General features: G+C 51.7%; 13 protein-coding genes across 13 annotated transcripts; 5 read left to right on the forward strand and 8 right to left on the reverse strand.

Moving 5' to 3' along the window:
• Positions 1-153: 153 nt before the first annotated feature.
• Positions 154-2190, forward strand: CC77DRAFT_1051285 (hypothetical protein). Its single transcript, XM_018527660.1, has 5 exons — positions 154-467; positions 1030-1089; positions 1371-1388; positions 1648-1755; positions 1834-2190. Exons 1-5 carry the CDS (start codon positions 185-187, stop codon positions 2085-2087), a joined length of 723 nt encoding a protein of 240 aa, XP_018384217.1. The 5' UTR covers positions 154-184; the 3' UTR covers positions 2088-2190.
• Positions 2191-2683: 493 nt separating this feature from the next.
• On the forward strand, positions 2684-4448 carry CC77DRAFT_1072801 (hypothetical protein). Its single transcript, XM_018529165.1, has 2 exons — positions 2684-3090; positions 3155-4448. Exons 1-2 carry the CDS (start codon positions 2737-2739, stop codon positions 4070-4072), a joined length of 1272 nt encoding a protein of 423 aa, XP_018384218.1. The 5' UTR covers positions 2684-2736; the 3' UTR covers positions 4073-4448.
• Positions 4175-6112, reverse strand: CC77DRAFT_1021695 (hypothetical protein). Its single transcript, XM_018525310.1, has 4 exons — positions 6058-6112; positions 5438-5988; positions 4974-5388; positions 4175-4904 (listed from the first exon to the last, which is right to left on the reverse strand). The coding sequence occupies exons 2-4, from the start codon at positions 5625-5627 to the stop codon at positions 4508-4510; spliced, it is 1002 nt and encodes a 333-aa protein (XP_018384219.1). The 5' UTR covers positions 5628-5988; positions 6058-6112; the 3' UTR covers positions 4175-4507.
• Positions 6113-6757: 645 nt separating this feature from the next.
• CC77DRAFT_1021697 (hypothetical protein) lies at positions 6758-7696 on the reverse strand (the record flags this gene model as incomplete). The annotated part of the gene is made up of 1 exon (XM_018525311.1): positions 6758-7696. A coding segment is annotated over exon 1 (452 nt), but the record flags the coding sequence as incomplete, so codon positions are not given.
• Positions 7697-8678: 982 nt separating this feature from the next.
• On the reverse strand, positions 8679-10886 carry CC77DRAFT_938998 (hypothetical protein; the record flags this gene model as incomplete). The annotated part of the gene is made up of 2 exons (XM_018534653.1): positions 8679-8876; positions 8943-10886. 2 exons carry the CDS (start codon positions 10884-10886, stop codon positions 8679-8681), a joined length of 2142 nt encoding a protein of 713 aa, XP_018384221.1.
• Positions 10887-11086: 200 nt separating this feature from the next.
• Positions 11087-12981, forward strand: CC77DRAFT_1072815 (FAD-binding domain-containing protein; the record flags this gene model as incomplete). Its single annotated transcript, XM_018529166.1, has 2 exons — positions 11087-11890; positions 11977-12981. Exons 1-2 carry the CDS (start codon positions 11441-11443, stop codon positions 12979-12981), a joined length of 1455 nt encoding a protein of 484 aa, XP_018384222.1. The 5' UTR covers positions 11087-11440.
• Positions 12982-13076: 95 nt separating this feature from the next.
• CC77DRAFT_1032272 (alpha/beta-hydrolase) lies at positions 13077-16389 on the reverse strand (the record flags this gene model as incomplete). Its single annotated transcript, XM_018526723.1, has 7 exons — positions 13077-14332; positions 14480-14503; positions 14554-14881; positions 14960-14964; positions 15203-15606; positions 15658-16160; positions 16213-16389. The coding sequence occupies 7 exons, from the start codon at positions 16387-16389 to the stop codon at positions 13077-13079; spliced, it is 2697 nt and encodes an 898-aa protein (XP_018384223.1).
• Positions 16390-16555: 166 nt separating this feature from the next.
• On the reverse strand, positions 16556-17096 carry CC77DRAFT_172243 (hypothetical protein). The gene has a single exon (XM_018530448.1). The coding sequence runs from the start codon at positions 16993-16995 to the stop codon at positions 16723-16725; it is 273 nt and encodes a 90-aa protein (XP_018384224.1). The 5' UTR covers positions 16996-17096; the 3' UTR covers positions 16556-16722.
• A 1215-nt stretch (positions 17097-18311) lies between these two features.
• CC77DRAFT_1062735 (alcohol oxidase) lies at positions 18312-20322 on the forward strand (the record flags this gene model as incomplete). The annotated part of the gene is made up of 2 exons (XM_018528559.1): positions 18312-18495; positions 18542-20322. The coding sequence occupies 2 exons, from the start codon at positions 18312-18314 to the stop codon at positions 20320-20322; spliced, it is 1965 nt and encodes a 654-aa protein (XP_018384225.1).
• Positions 20323-20545: 223 nt separating this feature from the next.
• CC77DRAFT_1021701 (hypothetical protein) lies at positions 20546-23108 on the reverse strand. The gene has a single exon (XM_018525312.1). The coding sequence runs from the start codon at positions 22978-22980 to the stop codon at positions 20857-20859; it is 2124 nt and encodes a 707-aa protein (XP_018384226.1). The 5' UTR covers positions 22981-23108; the 3' UTR covers positions 20546-20856.
• Positions 23109-23278: 170 nt separating this feature from the next.
• On the reverse strand, positions 23279-23792 carry CC77DRAFT_910058 (hypothetical protein; the record flags this gene model as incomplete). The annotated part of the gene is made up of 2 exons (XM_018533638.1): positions 23279-23578; positions 23682-23792. Coding segments are annotated over 2 exons (411 nt in total), but the record flags the coding sequence as incomplete, so codon positions are not given.
• An 841-nt stretch (positions 23793-24633) lies between these two features.
• On the forward strand, positions 24634-25168 carry CC77DRAFT_1062738 (hypothetical protein; the record flags this gene model as incomplete). Its single annotated transcript, XM_018528560.1, has 3 exons — positions 24634-24854; positions 24926-24989; positions 25046-25168. 3 exons carry the CDS (start codon positions 24634-24636, stop codon positions 25166-25168), a joined length of 408 nt encoding a protein of 135 aa, XP_018384228.1.
• A 103-nt stretch (positions 25169-25271) lies between these two features.
• CC77DRAFT_1062739 (hypothetical protein) lies at positions 25272-25597 on the reverse strand (the record flags this gene model as incomplete). The annotated part of the gene is made up of 3 exons (XM_018528561.1): positions 25272-25319; positions 25380-25531; positions 25579-25597. 3 exons carry the CDS (start codon positions 25595-25597, stop codon positions 25272-25274), a joined length of 219 nt encoding a protein of 72 aa, XP_018384229.1.
• Between the last annotated feature and the right edge of the window lie 97 nt (positions 25598-25694).

The following is a 25694-nucleotide window of genomic DNA, read 5'->3' on the forward strand; positions in this document are numbered from 1 at the left end:
CCGGGAGATCCACTCACGGCCCGTTCACGAAAGGATTTCTGTAAGGCGTACCGTTTATCTGGGGGCATGCTCGTATAGCTCCTTGGTGCCTAGAGCTGTTTTTCCGTGCAGCTGTAGAAATAAGACAGTTCGCCCCGTGCGCATTTCAGCACACCTCAGTCACAACAACCTAAATCAATCAACTATGCGTTTCTCCTTCCTCGCACTTGCGCTTGCCGGCTCGACCGCCCTGACAGCCGCAGAGAGCGAATACGACCGCCCCGATCTTACGGACACATACTGGGACGTGAGCATTTCTACACAGTCCGGTCGCCCAGGCTATAGCATCCGCGACTTCAACGCTACTTTCCATTCATCGATCACCAATGCCATTGAGGGAAAGTGTCACTACAGTTTCGTGCCGCAGGGTACCAGTGCGCCTGCCGAGACGGACGAGTGTAGCACGGGATTGAAGTATGAATGGGACTGTAAGTCATCTTGATTCTTCTATCTACCGGACATCCACGTCTGTGAAAATCATTGCAAGGGGCTGATTTGGTGCGATAGACACGAACGTTACGTTCCTAGAGCAAACCCTCGTTCTGGGTAACGACACTTTTTGGATTTACGGACTGTCAACCAAGATAGAGACGACTCGCAGGAGCGATGGCATGAGCAGCACGACCAAGGGTAATGTCAGGGTGGATATCAGTCATTATTGTATCAAACCCGGATCGGGGACCTACAGTGGGTGTGGATACGCTAACGGCTGCGTATCCACGAAATGCAACAACGAGAAGACAGGTGCTGCTTAGGCACAGACTAAACAACCTGAGTTAGCAAAGAAAGCATTATTTCTGCGTATCCACTTTTTCTCCGTGGAGCACAAGAAGCTTGATAAAGACCTTCAAGAATACCATTACTTCGCAGAAAGACCCAGAAGTTAGCCATTATGACAATATAAGAGATGTGCTGAATCTCCCTGCATACATCAACAGATGGCCTATAAATGTACCTTTGTTCACAGTTAGCAAGCTACTGTTGACGTAGTAATATGCGTTCGCAATTGCGTATCAAGAGGCATTTTCTGTAGAAGCAAAATAGCGCTCCGTAAGCCCTCTAGTGTATTGCATAAGGTCTTCCTCCTGACGTAATCTTACTTTACGCTGTTTGACATTCTTCTACATGGTATTTGCCCAGGTTGGTTTAGCTTTCGCTTTCAGCTCATGAGATTGGAGCCATACCTAGCTGTAGTGCAGCCGATCTTATGCAGGTGTTAGAGTGGTCTGCCACAGAGCCACTAGCGATGTGTTCTTGCAAACACGTACACACTAATGACCACCTCTTCATCTCTATTTTCCGCATAGCATCTCTGTGCTGAGAAAACATAGGCAGCTGCCGTTTATGTTGTATGTGGGAGACTCCGCACAGTTGAAGCACTGACATACTGAGCTCTGAACACTCAAGGCGTCGGCTCAAAAGCGCACGCAATAATGCGGAACACGCGGTCGCCGACAACGGAGTCGGCTTGAGCGGAACGGACAGGACGCAAAGCGCAGAGGATTCAGAAAAGCGTTGTTAGCAAAGAATAGCATGGCGATGAAACTCTTGCTCAGAATGTACCACGTCAAATAATTTGATGCACCGCAGCCGACTCATCGTGAGCAGTTTCTTTGTTATACCGCCGCAGGGAGCGACATCACACTAATGTCGCATCCGCACACTGCGAAAGCATGGCAACTATCGGCGATACCATGGACTTTAACAGTAGCTCCGGTAAGACATACAATGTTGCTCCAAGAACGTTTGGCAACGGAACAAACGTAAAGATAGCATGACTAAATTTAGTACCAGAATCACCTGGCAACTTTGCTACACTTTGTCGTTTGTCACCATACAGCACAATGCGGGCCACGAAGGATAATGTCTTCCAAATCGCAACGTCATTCCTTGAAGTGTTCGACAAACTCTCAGCAGAGGCACATCTCTCCCTGCGTGCGGATATTTGTATGCACATCTTCGCCCCAACCTCCCTCGGTGTGCCAACCAAGAGCAATGAGGAATTTGCATCTCACCTGACCAACAACATCATTTTCCATCTTCGGTAAGATCACCGGTTCTGCGTACATCAAGAGCGGAAAAAGAAACGGCGCACTTCGTACACACATTATTTCTCTCCTCAACCCTACTCGGGGGTTGGGTAAATTGAATGCATAACACATGTAAACCAAGCCCAGAAAACAAAATATTGTTCATGGCTGAAGAAAAAGAAAGCGTTCGACTAAGCTCGTGCGGTACGGCCCGATAGCGGGCACCAATAAGTGGCTTGTCTGCTGAGTTCGCCTCACGACGACAATTCTAGAGCCACGATACCAGGGCTGCGAGTGTTTATTTGACAATGCGCAATAACTTATGATGGGCCAGTGTTTGGGTTCTACAATCTGCGTTCACTGCAGCAATAGGCAACTATCGAGAGCTGTAATCTGCTGTCACATTGTTTTTCTTTTTGCGCAATGCAAGCTCAAGGTATGCAGTATGCAGCTATACAATGCAGCAGTCGAGGTAGTCATATGATTTCCGTATGCGGAATATGGGCATCCCCAACAACATGGACGTAGTACGTTCTATCTGCAGCTTCAACTATAAGACGAGACCCTCACCACGCGATAATCTTCCTAAAATCACGGCACATCTCAAGCTCCTTCCTCAACACAAAACTTCTATCAAGTCTTTTAAGAACAAGATTACTTCGTCGGAATGACTGCAAAAGACACCATGATCGCGCAGACCGGAGGCGAGATCCTCGCAGAAGAGCAGGTAGCCCGCCTCACGAAGCTACCAGCACCACAGCAGGCCTACGATGCTCTTAACAGCGGCATCGTCAAGGTCTTCACTAGTGCAAATTTCGGTGGCGCCAGTTTCATGATTGATACTGAAGACTATGCGAGTGGCCAGCGTCACAGACTCTTGGCGGAGAATTATAACAAGGCTTGTTGGGTTACGTGGAACCTACCAGTGGGTACGGTGATGACAATGATGGAACTCGACAAAACCCCTGAGAAGAACCAGCCCATCGCCGATCCTCGTGGTTGTGGTCGTACCGTTGAGTTGGTAGGTACTGGCAAGACGGAAGCAGTTGACCTGACCCGAGTATATATGACTACTTGCGTGAAAGGATTCTGGTGGCGAGAAGTGGATCTATCGATGGGGGGCCGTCGAGATTTTTGACGGGAATGGGAGTCAGATCGTCGAAACCCAAGCATACCACCGTCAAACTATATTCTTGAGCGAGTGGGCACCAGGGGTTATCTATTCATTCAACTTCTGGTGGATGAACGACAAAATCAGTTGTGCGCGTTGGCACACACTTCTTAACCGACAAACGGTTTCCCTTTTCGAGCATGCCAATGGCACTGGGTTCGAGTTCAACAACATCCGGGCATGGGGAAAAACCAAGGAGGCCTATGACCTCCATGTTATCAACCACGGCAACAATCTCAGTGCATTTTCATGGACCTCAGTCAACCCTGTCAAGGAAAAGATCGAACCTGTTACCATCAGCCAAGATCGCTCAACCTGCTCAATGCTTTACAACGAAAAGAAAGGCGTGAACTACAGCTATCAGGCGCAGCCAAGCAAAATCTCGCTCATGGAACCTGCAACTCAAGAACTCACGATCGAAAGCACCGATGCAACAGCAACCTCGGTCAAAGCCTGTCTACAAAGCACTGTTGCATCTGGCTGCGAGAAGAGAGAATCTTACGACGTCCAATGGACACTTTCCGTCTCACACTCCTGGGACGACGCATCCGCCAAAAGCAAAACATACACACACACCGAAGCCCTGACCTTCGAAGAGCCACTCTACGTCTCTCCACGTTCTAGGTACATCGCCAAGCTCTACGTGCCTGTCCGAAAGCTGGTCCACGAGGAGTACAAGACCACGGCCACGCGCTGGTACAAACAGCGCCTAGCGGGTTGTGTGCAAGATGGCAGCCTGTACAAGCGAGATGAGACGGTGACGGTGCATGTGAATGGGACGCTGCACTATTCGCCTGAGATGATCTGGCAAGAGACTAAGTTCAATGGGTAGAGTTTGGGTGGCGCGATGGCGAGGGCGAGAGGGAACGATGTAGTGAACACATGTCAACGGTTTAAGTCCAGTTCTCAAAGGAATGGGATACAGACGAGGCTACGCTGTAACACCTTCAATACAATCTTCGGTGCTGAAACTACATGTGCTTGTGCTACCTTGGTGTTGGTTCTTTGGTCTGTTTGCTGAGCAGCGAGTAAATAGCGCTTAACAGATGGGCAAGGTAAGAATACTTAGGCATAGGCAAGGCGGCGCACCACTATCCTTTGCACTCTCTACGCTACCTATCACCAATCTCCTCATCTCCATCGCATTTGCATCTTCTATCGCTAAGGCGATTCGCACAGTCACAAAGCCGCCATTTTGATATTATAAAGCGTTATATAGGGCCAGACATTCTGATCCTTTTTGAGGTCCTCAAAGGCTCTATCTAGCTCACAGAATCAATCTCAGTATTGCACAGAACATCGCCATCGTGCGCGCAAGCGCAGACACCGAAGATGAACAAGAGGCAACACCGCGGGGACCATCCCCAGAGACGGTCGCCGAAGTGAGCGCACCAGCAATCACCGTCTCACACACGCTTGTTGTTCCAATTGGGCTGCAGGAACCGCGGATTGGAGCTCCTGCTGTTGGCGTTACTGGAGGCGTGATCAGGGCTTCGGTTGGCGTTGGCAGGTCGCTGCTCAGAGAGAGAAATATAGCCTGCGCAGCGTATGTGTCGGCTGCTTGGCACGTGAGTGTGGTCGTCGATGATACTGTTGTACGCACTCGTGTTGTCGTTTCCGTCAAGAATGCAGATTGGAGTGTATAGTAATAGTAGTAGTACGTCCTGGTACATACGTTAGCGACTGGTAGTATTTCTTGCATATAAGGCGCTCAGAAAAATAATCAGACTGACCAATAGACAGTTGTCGAATAGTAATCCAAATCCGTTTCTACACGCGCAGTGGTCGTTGCTGGGAGCTGCGGTGCCGTAGTCTTCCTTGTAGCAGGTGCAACTGTTTGCGCCGCAGTCGTCGTCCGCGTCAACGTTGCACCATCACTGAGATACACGTCGCATGATGAGTCTGTACAACAAGTGAGGCCAATGTATACATTGTTACGGTACCGTTCGTAGCATCGGAAAGGTGCCGGGCAATAGCCCTCAGTTCCACAACAAGCATCATTTTCAGCAATGCAGCCCGTATCTGAGCAACACTTGGGCTTGTCTGCATTGCACTGGCCCCTTCCACAGCAATCGCCTCCCGTGCTTTGACCGCAAGCTCCACTTCGGCAGCATCTGTTAGTGTTCGGTCCGCAGCATTGGCTAGTATCTAAGCATCCTTGTGAGCGGAGTAGGATAGAGGGGAGCAGCCAGCTTACCGGAACACCATCTGTTTGGCGAGTAACAGGTACCTTGCCTTTTGTTCAGGAGGGGCTGGGACCACTCCAGATCTGCAAATGTCGCGTTGGCTAGCTCAGGCAGCCTGGGTGGTTCTGGAAATGTGAACTGCCCTTCAATACTGACGGCAGCACTCAGTGAAGTGCATATCACGATCTTCCAAATCCACATCCTGTTTGTACCTTGAAAACTGTTGAGGGGATCGTCAGGCAAAATTGTTGTACACTGCCGATAATTGTACAGGGCGACGGCAAGAGACTTCTTATATCACGCAGAACAGAAGACTTGATGGCTGGGCTGAATGATGGGCTGAATGATGGGCTGAATGATAGGCCACGAGCGATCTGCAGCGCCATGTCCTAGTGCGAGACAGAGGAGTGGCCGTGCGAATCAGAGCTGCTGTAGAATTGAAAGTTAAGTTAAGGCCTCAAAGCCTCGGACGCCGTGCTCGGTCCCAAAGGCCCAAAGGCGGGCCATGACTTTCCGTGGCGCGAAACCAAAATGAGGGGATTCACATGCTCATCTTGGCAGTCTTGGTTGGCGCCTTGGTATTAGTATTGTAGCACCGATGGTTGAACGCGAGTAGGAAAGGAGCACCTACATAATACGAACATGATCGTTTCCTATCAGTTGTAGCATTGCGAATGGTTTCATCGTTCAGGCAATGTAGCTCAGCACACGGGCATCTGGCAACGCATGCTTTAAGACTGAGGTGGCCTGATGTTCTTACCTTTTCTAACATAGGCTGCAGGTGTGAGCTGAGTGCATAGCATGGCCTCCACCAGCCTCTTGCTCACACCAATCTGATATCAAAAAATAAAGTACTGAGCCGCTCAGTCGCAAGCCCCATCAGATTATTGCTGTAGGCTAGTGCACCTGATTACATTTTGTCTGCCACTAACAGGCATAGCGGCCAATCCGTACCTGCTATAGGTTTGTGTCAGCATCAACTATGACTAGCAAGTACCCTCTTGTATCACGCCAAGCTACGTGCTTAAGCGAGCGGGACCTGGCTAGTGAGATAACTACGAGCAGGCACAGTGCTTGGTGTTGTTCAGCCGCACAATCCATCTGCCTCATTTACAACCTGTAACCGGTGCGGCTCGGCTATCATCCCTGCTGTAGTAGTGATGTTGAGCATCAAATCATCCCTAATACCGGTCGCCTCTCTTCTGGCCACAAAACCAAAGGTTTAATTAACATAAGAAACGATTATCGTTACAATCTCTTACGTCGCAGCCACCTACATCTAATACATCGACACAAGAACTACTCCCTTGTGGGATCGTAATTTTCAGTAACTCGCCATAGCACACTATAAGAACCTAAAGGATTGAGTAACTATTACAGCTAAAACGTGAATATCAAAAGTATGTGCAACCTCCGGTAGTGCTAGTGTATCCTGATTTTATTCCCTGAGACCGTAGCAGAACAGCTATCAAGACGAAGCGTTTTTGTGTACTAGTGTACGCCACCACCAATATCAGCATTTGGAGCCAGCTTGCGCAAACACATGCCTAACATCTGGCACCTATCTACCCGTCATATTAGGAGCCTCTCCCAGACCCGTGACCACGCGTTGATTAGAGTCACGCATGTTACGGGTCTGATCTTTCCATTCAGGTTCCCCAGTATCCACTCCCGGAGAGACATTACTTGTTACTTTGCGTCTCTTACGAACAACCAAAGCGAGCCAGAAGACCAGACCGAAGACTGCTGCTCCACCTACAACTGCCCCGACGCCTATGCCTGCTTTGGCGCCTGTAGATAGACCACTCGTGGGAGCTGTGGTCGGACTTGGTCCCTGCGTCGAGCGGGGTAATTCGGAAATTGCTGTCACGCTGGTCAGTGGTGCGCTGGTCGTTCCTGGAGATGAGCTAGCCGATGCGGTCGGTATAGCAGAAGGTGTCGATGTCGAAAGTGGCGTTAATGTTGCGGCCAGTACTGACACTTCATAACAGTCGCAGATGTTGTCAGGGCAGGCCATGACCTTTCCAGTCTCTTCGCAACACCTATTGATGCTGTCAACACGATTTCAGTTCTGGAAGTTTGGGATCAGACGTTGTCCTACTCCTTCCGATCAGGAGTATGTGATTCGTGCATAGAACTTACGGGGGTGTATCTTGAAGTGCGATAGGATATCCATATTGCCACACCAAGGGACATTTCCAGTCTCCTTCACATTTGGTAGAAAAGGAGGTATTCAGATAACCTGCAGGGTAACCAAGACTACTGTCTAGGCCATAACAATGGGAACCCGTGGTATCATCGCAAGTGGCATATGCACACGTTTCTTTGACGTGAGTGCAATCTGCTTTCCCTTCTCGTGCGAACGTCAGGCCGCTGTCACAGTCCGCCATCGAAGAAAATCGAGTTGCAAAACTATGTGTCCGCACACGGTTGATTGGTAGATCGAAATCTCGACTTGAAACACAGGCATGCAACTCGCGGACGGTGTGGAAAGGAAGTGGGATGAGAACGGGAAGACTGGACTTGTGGATGTGAAAGCTGAGGGGGGTATAAAGCTTAGAGACGACACTATAAGCGAGTGGCGTCGAAGTAGTGACCAAAGCCGAGTGGAAACACCCAGCCGCGTATCGTCCTCGGACGAGAAGGTCCTGGCATGGTGTAACAATGGGGCCAAAACTCTAACCATATGCGGTCTATTTTCGATAAAATGGCTTTCAAATGCAGGCTGGCATTGGTGGCATAGCCTGGAGTGAGCATCATGCCCAAGGCTGAGTCGACGCATCAGCAGACAAGGCTGTGGATCTTGACCAGTCTAGCTACGTGCTATACGCTCTATTATGTTCCAGCGTTATTACCGAGATGTCATGCGCTTCGGCAATAATTTTTGCGCATGTAAGAAGTTCGCTGTTGTTCCCAGGCTCAAGACAGGAGTCTCAAGATAGGTCTCCCGACACTCTGCTCGGAGCAGTGTGACGTATTACATAGGAGCTCGGTGACTATGTACATATATGAATGAAATCGAAGAAGATTTGCTCCATATGTTGCTAAGGACAGACAATAGCCCTGCTGCAGATTGTGCTCGCAGTCTAGTAAAGTGTTGGACAGATCAGTTGGCTGCGGCACTTAGTACCGGTGTCAATGTGAGCGCCAAGCATTCGACGCAGCCGCAACCTCGCCGGATACAGCAAAGTAACCTAGTCGTGAAGGTCTTCGATGAGTAAAGTCTCACTTCACACAAAGTAATCTCGATCGTTACAGACCGAACTCCAGAATGACGTGATCACTGGTGCCTTGATTACACCGATGAGTCTTCCCCTCCGCTTCCCCTCTCAAAGTCTGCTCCATCAAAAAGCTCATTTGAACATCACTTAGCAACTGACAGCGTTGCAGCTCAATGAGATCGCTCAAATGGCAATGAAAGCACATCACCATATCGTCGCGCAACGTTTGCTTCCGACTCAGCGCGCTCGTGCTGAAATTGCTCGTCGTCGTGGCTCCAGTACCTGTCCGCAGCACCGAAGGCGTGCGCAGCTCTGGTAAAAGCATGACTGCGAAGCCAGATATCAGCCATTTTCCTTCAGGATCGAAGCGGAGGATGAAGGCGTTGTTCGTATCGGTAACGCCGGAGAACACGCAGATCCAGTCATTTGGTCCTATCTCATATGATCCAGGGCCACCTCCGCAAGCAAGTCCAGTGATGCCGTTTGTGCCTACAAAGGATGTGTAGCGTGCGTGTCGTTGGTCGGTGTTTCGCCGAGCCAGCTTAGTCCTGGCATTCATGTATAGTGCCGCAGCGTCATCTGTTATACTTCGGGAGATGATGTTGCGTACGACTTTATTACCACCATCGCCAGGCCGTGGACTGGTAGTGGCCGCCCGCCCTGGCTCCTCAACCGCTCGGGAGAGACCGTCGATCACCCGATCCGCGGAAGCTTCGATCATCGCTTGTCGCACTTTCTCCGTTGGACCAGGGTTACCATACGCTACATGAGGGTCGGCGAAGCTGAGTAGTTGTGGCGTCCCTTCTCTAAGGACATATTCCCCAAGATCTTGGATATCTTGGGGTGAGAAGGATCTTGGATGCATGTTCGATCTGATCGTCGTCCAGCCTCCCGCCTTCCAAGATCCGGGCTGGAAAGCCTCGTCATGATCTACAAATTCACCAATATCAGTGATCGCACTGACGAAAGAAATGGATGCTGTGATGCAGGGCGTGGCAGCCAGGATATAGAGATGTGGCTGGAGATCTGGACACAGGTTCAGGATGTGCTGTGCGAGAGTCTCGCGTGAGACAGATAGCGCTTGCATGAGAAAGGCCAAGAAACGATAATCATCCGAATCTCCTCTTCTGGTATCTTCGTGACATTGGTTGCGAAGAACATCGACCAGAAGCTCGACGGGTTGTTTGTTATAGTCCGGCACGATCTTCTCCCCGCGACCAGTAGATGCCACTCCCAGAAACCCGTAGACCCTATCGTACACTACAGAGCTTTCCGAGGTTGCAAAGTCTTGTAGGAGATCGCGCAGGCGAAACGTCGATTTCAAAGTCTTGCTGTTGCGGCGACCCAGCACGTCTCTTCTGTAGTTCTTCGTGCGTTTGAAGTCCTTCCGGTGTTTGAACAGTTTGTAGCCACGACTTGTGTAGATCAGATTTGTCGGAGAGGCCACCGGCGTTGATGTTAGGCCATTGCGCCAGATGGTTTCGACAGTCGCAGCATCTACCTGGAGGTCGCCACACCAGATGTCGACAGATTGCGCCAAAACGAACTCCTGAACGACCCAGACGCGGCTCCAGTAGGGCTTATTGAGCACATCTGCCAGAGCAGTATGAAACTCTTCGACTCTGAGAAGATCTGGATGGCGCGCAAGCATGAAAGCCAACTCTTCAGATCCCCGGGGAAGGCCGAGCCATACGATAACAGACTTCGCTCCAGTGTATACATCTCGCATGAGCGAAACTTGGTGGTTACGTTCCGGTATGTTATCTTGGTCGATTGCTATGGCATCAATCCATAAGGGTAGGGCTGTCGGTGGATCTTTCTCACAACACTGTCGGAGATACTGCTTCCTACGGTACTGCTGTATGAAGTTCCACAAACCCATCCCCACAGGAAATCTGGATCCTTGGATGTTAATATATTTCTTCTCGCCATCCTTTGGGTCCCACGTGTAGGAAAGCGCGATAAAGGCAGGTTTGTCGTCCAGGTCGGAAAGAGATAGAGTTGCCTGTATAGGCTCGTGATCTGGTGCTGGCAAGATCTCCAGAAGCCTGACACATTTCTTCGTTGGATCTAGGGGGGCATACTGTAGTAGGGGTAGCGCCCCCAGTGGGTCATCCTGGTCGGGTGTTGCCGGTGGGCTAGTGGGCGCGGTGCTCTTGCACCTTAACTTCTGTAGCTGAAATGGTCGAACAAAAGTCTTCTTCAATATGCTCTGCGTCGACCAGTCAGGTGCAGCCATGATGCCGTAGAATGCACAAGTGCGACGATGTAGTGACAAAAGACTCGGTGAAGCGCATCAGTAGTAAGGCTGAGACGGAGGTAGAACGTGGCGCAAGGAAACGTGGTTTATCCAAGCCATCGTTAAAAGTCGCACCCTTCACTGTGACTCGCCCAACGAGAAGGCAATAGGCGCTGTGTAGCGAATAAGCGACGATGTGGCTTGCGAACCGGTGTTCAGATGATGGGTGTCTGAGGCCAGAAGTTCGTCCTTCGAACGGGGACGAGATTATTCGGCTGCCTGGGTGACTAACCGTGGGGGCCAAAAGCCACTTTAGCCGCCAAAACTCCTTTCCTACTATGACATCATCTGGTGACAGTGTACTCGATCAGCTCGAAATACGTCGCCATTGTGAGTATGGCTTAATTACCATCTGCGAGGCTTGTTGTACGAACGTGCTGCGATGAGTGGTCGCTGTGGGCGGAATGTATTCCGAACCCGTGATTCCGCCTCGGCAACACCGTTACCTTCGCGCATCGCCCAACTGACCAGATTCCGTCTTCAATATCATCGCGATGTATACCTACAATCATAGTCTCGCCAATATTAACAGTCTGCTCTCAGAAGCAAGTCGACACAACATCGAGCATACACTCGACCCTACCATTCGGGATAGTAAAGCCAACACTAACTGGTCGCCCGCGCCCCCAGACCACACGCCTTCAGTCGTCTTTTTCCCTCACACTACACATGAGACGTCAGTCATCCTAAAAGCATGCAACGATAGATGCATAGCCGTGACACCCTTTTCCGGCGGTACGAGCTTCGGCGGCGCGCTTGCTGCTACCAAGGGAGGAGTGTGTATAAGCTTCGAGCGCATGAAGAGCATCATCGCAGTTCATGAAGATGATTTAGATGTTGTTGTACAGCCTGGCTTAGGATGGCTGGAAATGAACGAGAGTTTGAAAGAACGAGGATTATTCTTTCCTGTTGATCCTGCGCCGGGAGCCAAGATAGGAGGCATGGTATGTTCTAGTGTCGTTGTTTGATACGCTATCTTCTTCTATACGTTCACCGAAATGAGCTAGGACATTTTTTAACCGAAGAGAAGATAGCAATGTCTTGTTCCGGAACGAATGCCTACCACTACGGCACTATGAAAGAGAACGTAATATCTCTCACTTGCGTGCTTCCCTCCGGCAGCATCATAAATACGCATAACCGACCTCGGAAATCGTCCGCTGGATATGACCTCACACATCTCCTTATCGGATCAGAAGGTACGCTTGCGCTGGTGACGGAAGTTGTGCTGCGTCTCTCGCCCCTGCCGCGGAACCTTCACGTCGGACTAGCAAACTTCAGTACGTTCCAAGAAGGCGTTCGGGTCGTTGTCTCCCTGCAGAAATTAGGTCATCGACTCGAAGCGCTGGAGTTGGCCGACGGACCAACGATGCAAAGTGTCAATGTCTCAGGGCTGGCACCACAACGGACATTCAGAGAGGTGCCAACACTATTCTTCAAGGTTGCAGGTCCATCAATGCACATCGTACAAGAGCAAATTTCAACGATGAAAGAGCTGTGTCAAGCGCAAGGCGCGTCTAGTGTCGAGATCACGCAACAAGAAGATGAGATGAATATCATTTGGGGGGCGCGCAAATGCATGGGCACAGCTCTTCTCGCCATGAAGAAGAACCCCAAAGATATCTTCTTGCATAGTGACTGCGCAGTGCCAATTTCCAATCTTGCAAGCCTCGTCGCTGGAACGCAGGATCTTATCGCCCAGGCTTCAGCTGCCCATCAAGCATCTTGGTTCTGTGCCAACGTGGGCCACATCGGTGATGGCAATGTTCACTCTAGCATCGTGTGTCCACAGGAGCACTACGAGGTTGCGATGAGTGTGATCATGGAGATAACCAGGCTGGCACTAAGCCTAGAAGGAACAGTCACGGGAGAGCATGGGATTGGGCTTAAGTTGAGGGAAGCGTTGGTGGAAGAGGTAGGGGATGATGGTGTGACTATGATGAGAAGTATCAAGAGTGCGTTGGATCCGAAGGGGGTCTTGAATCCTGATAAAGTGTTTAAGATAGAGAAGGAAGGGAGCGCGCCGAAGCTTTGAGTCTTCCTGCTGGAGGGAAATGAAATAGTATGGCTAATTGGTAAATACATCAACTTTGGACCAGGCTTTCTCCGTATGCCGTAATTAAGTCGTCCTTATAGCTTTGCCATATCCTTGGGACTGCCAGTAGCGCCAACTGTCTTCAGCGCATTCCACAGCTTCAAACCCTCGTCTAGTCTTGTGTCTTCCTCGATAGCGACGTTTCCATCACTCTTCAATGTCCTCAGTTGCATCGCATGCTGCGTACCCCATTCCATCTTTTCGCCTTTGAGAAACCTGCTCAACGGTTCGTGAAATGTCTTCAACGCGATGTTCTTCTCTCCTTCACTCAGGTCGCTGCCATTGCCCCAGAACCATATCGCCATGTCGGAGCCGTGACTAGCACCAAAGTGCTCGGGCAGCTCTTTGTCAACACATTGCGCGCGCCACTCGATGCGGTATCTATGTATGAGATCTCCCGCGCCATGCTTTACCAACGTATTTACCATCCCACGCCGCAATGCGTGAATCTGCACGTCTGCGTAGATATGACCGAAAACTGCCTGCCAGCTCGTGTATTTGGACGGCAGCTTGCGATTGGGGAAATAATGCGACATCAACACCTTACAAGCTTCGCGAGGATAGTCCGCTTCAAGTCGGTAGAGCATGTTTTCATACCCTGGCTTAGGAGGTCGCCAAAGGCCGTAGACGAAATGCTCGTCGCTGCATTCCCCGATGATAAGCTTCACATTACGACACTTCATACGTTTCGCATAAACCCCGTTCGACAGCTCTTCCAGAAGACCATGCCGCACAAACGACCCATCTGTAACTGCACGGAACTGGTGATGCTTGATCTTGTTGCTTGCTTTTATAACCTGCCTTGGGCTTATTGCGCGGAGTCTCGCCAGTTTGTCAGCTGGCGAAGCGTCTGACTCGATATTCAAAGCCTTCAATAGCTCGTCGAACTGATCCTGCGCCTCAGTCAAAGTCTTTGGCTGCATACCTGGACCGTTCGACAGCATTAACGCTCTCTTTACGACTGCCTTCTCATCGGGCAATCCGAGATCATACGACAATTGATGAAAGACTGAGTGGCTCCCTGCCGAATACCCGCCGATAGTGATATTTGAGGCGTTACCGCCAAAGTAGCTGATATTCTCATACGTCCACTGCAGGGCCATGCGCTGATCCCAGAAGCCGAGATTGACGCCAAAATCTGGGCATGAGTCGACAACATCCTGGGAAGCGAGAAACCCGAATACATTCAGACGGTAGGCGGGAGCGACGACGACGCACTGGGTAGGGGATTCACTAAATAGCGCACGGAGGTCGAGACCGTTCGGGCTACCCCATTGCAGGAACCCGCCATCTAGTAATTTTTAGCGTTGATCTACCACGTGGTTGTGAACTTAATATCCCGCCACATTGTACGCCGAAGATGAACCAGAAAGTTGTTTGCCGTGAAACGGCGATGCCAAGCACTAAAAGGGTGACGGAGCTGAAAACGACCACTTACGAATCCAGAATAGTACCGGCCAACCTCCCCGAGTCAGTAATCATTGGTCGAGCTGAATGGAGTCAGGGACATACCTTCCGCTGGCGATTGACCAGCTGGAATCCAAATATTGATCTGTAAACAGTCTTCGTCCCATGCAAGTTCGTTAAGAACTTCCGTACTGGATCCTGGCTGTGGACAAAGCCCGCATCCGCCTGTATATCGCCCCGGGTTCGCTTTCGTTCCGTAGCGATAGCACGGTGGTAGTGAGCGTGGCTTCTGGAAGCGAAAGGGGCCAACAGGTGGGAGAGCGTATGGAACGCCTCCGAAGTAGTGGCACTGTGCTTGGCTGTCGCTATCAACGTAGGTGAGGCCTTCTACGAAACCTCGGAACTGGAGATCACGATGATATGGTTTGGATGGCTTCGACATGTTGATGAAGGAGGTTGCGCCAAGGTCGAGGTGGTGCGGATTAGGCTTGTTGATCAATGATCGATGTACCTCGGCTAGACGGGATGCCCCTGTTGCCGATCATCGAATGAAGATCATCATCGCGCGAACATGTCCGTTCACCATCGGTAAAGAACCACCCGTTCTTATTGCGTAACGGTGCAGCAGTGTAACAACGGCATGAGCGGTTGGGCGCTTCTTCAAGTCATTAATTCATTATCATTATTGTTTACGCTCGTGTATGACGAAGCGTTTAAGCCCAGTCGTGATGCCGCCGCGACGCTATGCTCTTACTATCAGCCGTCACTTCCACGTGCGTGGTCTTCATAATGGTGATCGGCTGATCAGAACCCTTCCTCTCGCTGACGACCTCACCGTCTGGTAGTATGCCAAGCTCACTATCATCATCCGTATCATGCTTCCGCTTCGATGACTTCCCACTCATCTGAGGGCCGGTGTTTTGGAGTGCGTAACTTTGCCTTGATCCCTTCCCAGATCCTCCGGTGATACTGGTAGGAAGGACCTTGCGGAGGAGGTTCTCAAACGTCTTGCGGAGCGGTGGAAGACACGCTGTGAAAACGCCAACGAAGACTTCGGCAATCGCGAAAACGCTGAGATTGACGGACGAATAGGTAGGGTCTGGTGATTCGTTCAAGGATTTCATCTCGTAGAGTTTCATCGCGGAGATGGTGGTTGTACTGGAGGACGTTAATGATGCATGTAAGAGGCGCAACGAAAAGAACACTTACATAAGACCACACAAGAACACTGCGCGAACACCCCAGATGGTTCGCTTGGGAAGCTGCACCCTCGCAATATAGATGAGAGGGGCCATGGTGTAGAGCAAGTCCGTCAATATGTTGACTGCAGCGCCAGAGTATCCAGATATGACTCGTGGTGTCGCACTCCAGCAAGAACCAGGTTTAGTTCCAGCGACATCCCAATGCTTCGTGTATGGTGTGCATTCGCCGAAAAGAATGACTGTAGGAAAGACAACGTTGACGAGGACATGGAGCACGACTGAAGCCCAGATGATGATCCGAAATGTTCTCGAAAAGTCCAACATGAAGATGTAGGCGCATACACTCAGCTTGACCAAGGCCATTCCGTACAGATTGAGCAGTTGACCCAGCCATAGGTAGTAAAGATATGTTTCCAGGTTCCGAGGCGTCAACATGGGATCCCAAATATGCCTACCACCCCCGACTTCTGCCATCCTGTAGCAGCATGCCGCACCGGCTACGGCTATGACCTGAAGATTGTTTAGTATAATCTCCGATACCCTTGCTTGATTACTGCCTTACCTGTCCCGTCCATAATAGATGGTCTGTCAGTAGGAGAAAGTTCCTATTCCTCCAATTAATGCCCAAGCGGAGCAAGACGAATACCGAGCTGAATATGATCAATGTGATGATGGGTATCTTGAGCGCATTGGACCGATCGTCCAAAGGAAGTCCTTCCGGGGTTGTTGGTACACCCATGGCGGGTGCGAGAATGCAAAAGAACGAGGCAAGGAAAGACGAAGAGTCCAATGGAGAGGGATGGGCGGGGTGTACTCCTCGGACTGAGCTCCTGCAGATCTCCCACGTTGTAATGTTATGCAGGTTCTTGTATATAGTACGGGACGGATGGACGTGCTGTTATATTTGCTCTGTTAATATCCTCCGGATGGCCAGCCAAATACAGCGGAGTGGCCGACCGATGTCAAACTCAGCCAATCCCGCAAAACGCAACGAGACATGCAGGAGGCGTCTAAAGCTTACCCACACGACAGTGCGCTGCGCACGAGCGCACATATAGCGGTAGGCCGTTAGTCAGGATGCGTTCCTGCTAAGGCACCATGGTCCAGATCGCCAGTGATCATCTTGCAGGAGGCTGCCGAGCCGCAAGGCTCTGTAGATCAAACGAATCCACTTTCCTGTTTCTCGGGGCTTGGAAACCATTCGTCGACGATCGGGAGAGTTGCCATGGCCACTTGCGATTTGACATTCTGGAAACAAACCCAACCAAACTATCGCATTACTGCCAATCCAGATTCCCGGCATTAAACCCATCGTAAGATATGGCCAAAGCGAGAAGCACGACATCTGTCACTCGGTTAGCCGTCGTGGGATGGACTAAAGCGCTGTGGTTCGCGCCGTTGCACGAGGTTTTAGCCTAGGCCGGCGTGGATATCTGGCCCTCAGCTTCGAAACGGCCTTGTCGCGTATTGTGGCTGCCGTCCGTAGCCGTCGCGGCGCAGTCAATCAGCACGCAATATATCCTGAGATCTACTGTGTTTCAGGGCAGAATGTACTCCCCACAAGATCTTTCTGAATCACAAAATTCGATAGGCAGATTCCCCTGGACAAGATGTTACCAATATCCAGGAGGCGGGCCGAGCGGGTATAACAGGCGCCGGCTCTGCTACTCGCTCTTCGGTACCGCAATGATTCTAGTAATCTCGCAATTGAGCAGGGTGCTACGCGACGGTTGCTGTGCAAAGGAGGTCAAAGAAGTTGGCAGCTTTGAACCGTCGTCAGGCTAGGGTTCAGGTGGGGAGACGAGCTATACCCGTTCAGGCCACCTCCGTGCGCCATCGATAATCTAGACAATTGACCTCCTGCTGCAAACTTAAACACTCGTACACCAAAGTCAAATATCGATCTAACGACAACTTGGCCGAGCGCGAGAGGAAGGTGACGACGTTGGAGATTTTTACCGAAGCACGGCTCGTCCAGCTTGACAGCCGTGGCCCCTGCATTCCCGTGGTTGCTTCGCCAGCACAACACCGTCGGTCTCGCCCTCTCTACCATGTGGACCACACGATAAAGCAGTGCACCATGCAGGGTAAAACTTCCTCACAATTACAGTCGCGTGGCGCACGTCACACGATCACGCACGTGGGTTTTGCAAACGGGGGCTGATAGTCGGCGCCACAGCAGCCATGCTGCCTTGATGTCGCTGCCCGCAGCTCTAGGGCTGTCGATAAGCGTTCTTTGTGACAGGATCATAAGCCATGCCGCTATCGGCCAACTACCAAAATATGCTTTCCACCAAGGTTTGCGGATCTCAGCTTTTGTTTCCGTGCGGCATCGACCCAGAATCCGAGCAACAGGCTATATCGAGCACTACAGGATCTGGTAGCTTTGAGCATTGCTTACTGGGAAAGGACATTATAAGCATACAACGGCTAGCGGGTAGCATTTGAGTGTTATGCTCTGCCGAAGAACGGGTCTTTGCAAGCGAAGAGGCTTTAATAGCTTCGCGTACTCAGGGGTGGCCCGACCGCGAACTGCGTGAGCTCCGAGGAAGGTATAAACCTTGGACGAACCTTAGTCTTTCATTTCGTCACTTTCCTGGACCCTCACCCTTGCGCCATTCATTTGGTGCTCATACACTCGTTCTGTCCATAATTTCTAATATGTCTCTCCTTCTTTCAGGCATCTTCTACCTGGCGTCTTTCGTGCCACGGATATTGGATCCATCCGCTCCAGGTAGTAACAGTGGCGAGCAAGATGTTGGAGGACAGTCTTTTGATTACATTGTTGTTGGTGGCGGTTTGACTGGCCTAACAGTTGCTAACCGCCTGAGTGAAGACTCGAGCCGTAAGTACAGGAATCGCATATGTGATGCACAGTCTAACACTGTCAGGCACCGTGCTTGTAATCGAGAATGGGTTCATGGTCGACGATGTAACCACACAAGTACCTAGCTTTGCAAACAGCATCAATTCGGCTCTAATGTACGACATCACGTCGGCATACGATACTAACACAGGCGGCACACACCCTGTCTGGGTAGGCAATGTCGTTGGGGGTGGGTCCGTGGTCAACGGTATGGCCTTTGACCGAGCATCCGCCGCCGACTATAATGCCTGGGAGCAACTTGGTAACAGTGGCTGGAACTTCAACAATTTGTTATATTACTTCAAGAAGTCGACCACCTTTACGCCACCCACGGCATCCAACGTCAAAGAATTTGGCACTACCTATGACGCCTCCTACTATGGGACGAACGGTCCAATTCAAGCATCCTTCCCCAACTTCGAGTACCAAGATACGAAGACCATTTGGGCAGCATACAAGCGTGAAGGTGTACCCTTGCCAAAGGAACATGCCTCTGGAAATGCGGTGGGCGCTTTCTGGATACCCACTGCCCTGCGGCCCAAGACGCAAACCCGATCTCACGCAAAGAACGAATACTACGATCCAGTCAAGACCCGCAGTAACCTCGTTCTCATCACCGGACAGAAGGTCAACGAGATCTTGTTCAACAAAGGCCTACTTACAGGATACACGGCAAACGGTGTTCAGTACAAATCTCGTTCAGATGGCTCGGTCAAGCAAGTCTACGCAAAACGCGAAGTCATCATGGCTGCCGGCTCAATCTTCACACCACAACTACTCCAACTCAGCGGCCTTGGTCCCAGAAACGTGCTCCAAGCTGCCGGCATCACCGTCAAGAAAGACATGCCCGCCGTCGGCGCAAACATGCAAGACCACCCAAACGCCAACATGGTCTTCGACCTCCAGAATCTTTCCTTCCCAAGCATCTACAGCGGAGCAAACCCCACATACAACGCCACGGTATGGTCAGAGTACGACACGAGCAGGAACGGCCCTCTCACCCAAGCGCACGGTAGCAGCTTAGCGTTCCTCAGCCTACAGACCGTCTCCGACAAGTGGTCTTCCATTGTTGCAAGCGTAAAGTCGCAAAATGCGCGCAGCTACCTCCCCTCCATCTACGACGACGCTTCTCTGCTCCGCGGCTTCACCAAGCAACGCGACCTCATCGCCAATCTACACGGCAGCGCCGATGCCGCCGTCGGCGAGTTCCCCATGGTCCCCTTTGGTCTCGCCATCAGCTCGCTGCAACGCCCCCTGTCCCGCGGCACCGTCACACTCGATCCCACCAACAAGTACGGCAACCCCGTCGTCCAATTCAACTCGCTGCAGAACCCCGTCGACCGCCAGATCATCGTTGAAATGGTGCGCTGGACGCGCAAGCACTGGGCGAATCCGGAGCTTAAGAAGTTTTCCCCCGTTGAACTTACACCCGGATCACAGGCACAGACTGACGACGAGATTATCAATGATCTTGTCAATCAGAAGGCGCTGCAGGCGTCTTTTGCACACATGTCGGGTAGCTGTGCGATGATGCCCGAGGCTTATGGGGGCTGTGTTGGTAGTGATCTCGCTGTGTATGGGGTCAAGGGCCTCAGTATCGTGGACGCTAGTATCATTCCTTTGATTCCGGCTACCCACTTGCAAGCCACCATGTACGCGGTTGCGGAAAAGGCGGCCGATTTGATCAAGGCCAGAAACGCTTTCAACATTCTCAACCCGTTTAGTCTCCCGACTGTCAGTCGCGCGCCTTCCATTCTTGGGGGGCTTGGAAATCTCTTTCGGTTTGGAGGGAGTAGGAGATTTTGAGTTTTAGTGTACCATGTAATACACCACACTTTCGTTGACTATATTTTGAGTTGAAACTTTATTGAACTGCAGTGATACATGTGCTTCTGTTTCTCTACATGACTTGCAATTATCCCATTGTTCTACGTCTTGCCGCCAAGGTTCTCGCAGCTAGTCATACCTTTATGATGTCCTTGCTTAAAAGCTGCAAGAGTGCCGACAAGGAAGCTCAAGTTCACGAGATGCAGGGCCAGTCACGTATGCGTGTTGCAGACTTACGGTCCCATAAGTCCACTCCACTCGTTGCAAGAGCCATCAACACCAGAGCGAGCATCTTCATCACGACTAAACAGAACAAGAGGAGCAAGACATGAAGTGCCCTTGATGCGAGACTTGTCGAGTTCTATCGCTCGTTCTCCACCCATTGAATCACAATATCCAATATCCAATAAGCCCTCTACCTCAATTCTCTTTTGAACAATACCTTAATCCCAATCCCCATCACTCCCCCAACTCGCCCAAAAACCACGGCGCATGCTCCCTCAAAAACGCCACCTAAACGCTCTTTTTCCTCTCCTCCTCCTTCCCAACCTCTAATCTCAACCACTCAGCCCACACGCCCAAATCATCGACAACATCCAGTGCACGCGCCAACCTCTTCACCTTGTCATCTTCCTCCTCAAGAACAACATTCTGTTCAGTAAGGATCAACTCGCCATTGGACTGGACATCGATTGCCAGCGCGAGGGGAGCGTGGTACGCAGAAGGAGGCGAAGGAGAAGAAGAAGAGGTAATAGAAGGTTCATCGAGATGAGACAAGAGGTCCGCTATCATCGCAGCGTCATCTGCGTCTTTACTCTTCTTCTTCTCCTTTTCAGATGAACATGCCGCCTTCGCCACAGCAGCACGCGGATGAGGAACATGCAGCGTGAACCGAGGCACAGGCGGCGCATAACTCAGATTAACATCGAGTTGCAACCTCGGCAAATCTCCTACCTGTGTAGCCTTGTGCGGTGGTGGTGGTGATGGTGTGAGCACATGGCCCAATTTATGCGTCGGCACTTGCTTCTTCGGAGCTTCGTAGAAACAAGTCTTGAGCAAGCTCGTAATATGCGCATACTGTCTCAACACAGGCAAAATCTCCACCAACTGTTTTGGATGGCTAAAAGGCAAAGCTTCCAGCTTGCGACTATACTCGAGCTTCGGTATGAAGAGGCTCATATCATGTCGTCTATCCTTTTCCCGTCCCCCACCATCCCGAACCAAAACAAGTCGGCTACTGCGAATCTCATGCGTCACATCACCCGTCGTGCCAGACATGCCCGGATCAAGCTCGCCCGGCCTGAGCGCCAGGCCTGCAAAAGTCTCGGGACGGAAGTCGTCGGTGCGCGGCTCGATGCCGACGAGCTGGTAGAGCTGCATGTGGACGGCAAAAGGGACGACAAGTGGAGGGTTGAACTTTGCGACGAAGCGGACGTTGGGAAGGCGGCCCGCTGCCGAGTCGAGGTTCATTGCGTCGTCGTCGTCGTCGGCAGTCTGCTCGGGGCCCGGTTCGAGGTACGTTGCCTTTGGGTCGAGCCAGTCTAGGGGTGAAGAGGACGAAGCGTGCATGAGTATGTTGTCTAGAGTGGCGTTCGCGTCGTGCGTATCCGTGGGTTTGTCGATGCGGTCGCTGATCCAGTCGTCGGATATGCGGATGGGTGTGTACAGAGTCGAGGGCGAAGCTTCGCACTCGATAGTCAGGGAGTACATCTTGTTGTGGCTCTTCTCTGCATCTTCGGGGTAGGCTGCAGATTCCACGGGCGGGTCGATTTGCATTCGACCGTCCATCCAATACTCGAGGCTCAAGCCCAGACAAGATCCGCCGTTGAGTCTGGGGCGGCCGCTCTTCTTGCACAGCACCTCGCGCTCAGCTTTGTGTGTCCTGAAGCGCTCGTCGGGCGTTCGATTTGCGAGCTCCGCCTTCTTCTCGTGTTCAAACAGCTTGCGCAAACTTGTATAAACCCCCGCAATCGCATTGTAGCAGCTAACCCCTCCGTTCTGCGCTGACCCCAATTTATCCAGCGTAAGCAGCTTTTCTAGGCTCTCCGAGAAGCGCTCGAGCGTGACATTGAGTTTGCTCTGGCCCGGCAGGGGTTTCAAGCTCCGGACGAGTATCTCAGACCCCGTTGTGCCGAAATGGAGATCGGGTCTCGATTCATCCAGGCCAGTTTGCAGATTGACGCTCGCAATCTCGTCGTTGTGGAACGTCACGTCGCAGAGGGCTTCGTCGCCAATGAGCAGACTCCAGGTGCCTGCCTCATCCATGTGTTTCTCGCACGGTATGCCCATCTTCTTGCACAGCTGCAGCAAACCCTCCTCACTGACCCTGCCAGGCTTCTTGCCAACGAGGTCGATGATGGCGCGTAGACGCCGGCTTCGTTCTGCCTCGTCGGCGCGACCCATGGCGCTCGCGCTCATGCCTAAGCTGGACATGCCGAGCCCGCTCATGGTGATGCCCATGCCGACGCCGCCCATGCCTGAGCTGGCCACGTCATTGAGCATGTTCAGCACCGCGGGCGAATCGTACGTCATCATGTTTACGTTGCCCGAGGGAGGTACGCTGCGCGGGGCGGGCGAGGAAAAGGCGTTGAGGTTTTTCGAGGGCGTTTCCTTGTCTTTGGGGGTTGGGGTTGCCATGGTGGGTGGGTGCGTGGTAGTTGGCGGTACAATGTCGTCGTGTGTATTATTTATACATTAAGGAACCCTCGAAGGGTTTGGCGGGCCGTAGATGTTATGCTATCATGTTGCGTTGGTGGAAAGGTAGAGCAAGGGTTCACCACAGAGGAAGCGCACCCATGGTTGTTAGTCTTGGCGTCGCAAGCAAGTCGCGACACCCGCGCCCGTCTTCAGCAACACCACAACTTGAAGCTTCTTCATGTAATTGTATTGAACAGAGTGCAAACATTGTCGCAGGGGGGTATCATATCGTCTTTCAGTCCAACTCCACAACCCCATCTTCCTCCCCAATCTCAATGATCCTGCTCTTCGCCCGAGTAGCCGCAGCCCTCCCCGTCGTCTTCTTCTTCGACCCGAGCACAAACTCGCCATCGTCGTTTGTGTATTCGATAGCCCTCACCCTCTTCTTTGGCCTCTGCCTCCCACCCTCCTCTTCTTCCTTTCTCCGCTCCGCCGCTTCAACCTCCCACCGCTTCCTTATTTCGTCTTCGACTTTATTTTCCATCGTGTGGAAAGATGCGTGGTGTCCACAGCCATCGCATTCGTACGACGATGATGACTATAGCGTAACATGACTATTAGCCATGTGTGCTGGCGGCATGTGCCATCAGGCGTGGCAATAATGCCTGTCGCCGTCGGCCAGAGACAATTTCATGACTCACCTTGAGCGGATGCAACATGAACCTCAAACACGGACATTTGGCCGCGAGGAGAGAAGGCTTATGGTTACATTGTCCGCGGGGAGGGACGTAGTTCATCTGCGTCCAGACGTTTGGTGCGGCGCTGTTGTTCGCCATGGTTGTGTTGGGATGCGCTGTGTACGTAGATCTAGACAGATGGGAAGCTACACTCATCAATGATCAGTGGTGATCGAAGCGCGAGAGCACATTCCATCACATAGTTGGCGCGCATGGGTGAAGGACAAGGTGCGCGCGCGCGAAAACACCAAATTGTCTCGAGTTCACGTGCTGCGCTGTGCGGTAACCGGATTGGGAAAACCCCGCTCCGCAAAACTCACCCAGGTAGGTGTGGCATCTGCGCGTCATAGTCGTGCGACAAGGCGAGTATGCGCCTTGAACACACTGAAAAATGCATCACAATCATAATCCTGGGCAGACTTCAAAGGTTGGTTCACTCTCGCACTGCACGGCACTGCTCACCAGGCGCAAATCATGCGATATGCTTAGTTTACTGCTTATTCGGTCCGCAGCAAATGCTTTGATTTGGAATTTCCCCTCTGTTTCCAATTGTAGTGCCAAATTCCGACCCAGAACGGATTGCCTGTGCCGGTAAGTCGATGTATCCTGCGTAAGCGGATAGCTTCCCTCTATCCGTGATGCGTCGGCGGGATGCCGTCGCTGAGGTAAGGCCTCGGCACTAGAGTAGTAGTGGTGGAGACCCTGCCGAGTGGGATGCCGTAGGGCGCTACACGTCGACCAAGCTGGCGAGTTGGCGATCGCATACAGCGGGGTAGACAGTCGTGTATAAAGCCCGAGGTGTACATGTCGCCAACACCCTAACATTCAAACACGACTCTTATCCTCTCGGCCCCAGCAACTAGACAACTCTAATAACTTCTCTTTCTACTCTGAACCCACGACAATCTCTACCAAAATGGCCTCTGGAGGATGCTACTGCGGCGCGGTCCGCTATGAGGTGTCCGGTGAGAGTGGAGGCAGCATCCTATGCCACTGTCTCGACTGCCGCAAAATCACTGGTTCGGCTTATAGCACCAACGCGGTCTACCCAGAAGATGGCTTCAAGGTCACCAAGGGAACACCAAAGCAACACACAGTCAAGGGCGACAGTGGAAACGAGGTCACTTCCAACTTCTGGTATGTAGAATTCCATATTCGCTATCGTGATGGCAATGTAGCGAACAAATCTCCTGACCTATTTTGTGCAGCGGCGACTGTGGCTCGACCATGTGGCGTCAGGGTCCTTCGTTTGCCGGTAAACGCGTCGTCAAGGTATGCTTGTCCTAAGCCTGGTGGTATCCGCCCGGCCTTTGCTAACGTGTGTAAAGGTGGGAACCCTGGACGACACCAAGATCCTCGACAACCTCAAGATGGACGCCGAGTTATTTGTAGGCCACAGGCCGAAGTGGGTCGGCACGCAAGAAAGCGCAGCGCAGAAACCAGCCATGTGAGCGGTTCGGTTCGAGTGCTCGTGAGCAAGAGAGGACGGAAAATGGTAGTCGGCACTAGTCTTGCTCGCAACGAGACCTGAAATCAAGCGGTTTGCTCAAACTCCTACTCGGAGTCTGAACTCTCTGGCTCCTTTAGGCGCTCCCTCATCATCTGTGATGTGATTTGTGTCAGCGTTGAGCCGTCATGCCGTGGCATGTTTGTGAAGCGCACCTGGTTCAAACGCGCTTTGAGCTCGTTGATACGCGTTTCCTTGACTAGTATGTGCTCCTCGTCGAGCTCTTCAATGATGTATTCGTTGTTGTTCTTGCTGTCAATGTCGACCAGCATGGCTTTGATGGATGCGTCGCACTTGACGAGCGTGCCTGTGAGGGTCAGCATGGTGGAGGGGGGACGGAAGCGGGAAATGTACCTCTGATTGCTTTGACCATCTCGGAGTCTCTGCCAGAATATCTGCGGGGTGTTGGTGGGTTAGTAGAGGAGGGTTGGACAGCAGGGTGCGACCTCGCTGACGCGATTGCTTGGCGG

The sequence above is a fragment of the Alternaria alternata genome (genome assembly GCF_001642055.1).
Source record: "Alternaria alternata strain SRC1lrK2f unplaced genomic scaffold CC77scaffold_14, whole genome shotgun sequence".
Lineage (NCBI taxonomy): Eukaryota > Fungi > Ascomycota > Dothideomycetes > Pleosporales > Pleosporaceae > Alternaria > Alternaria alternata.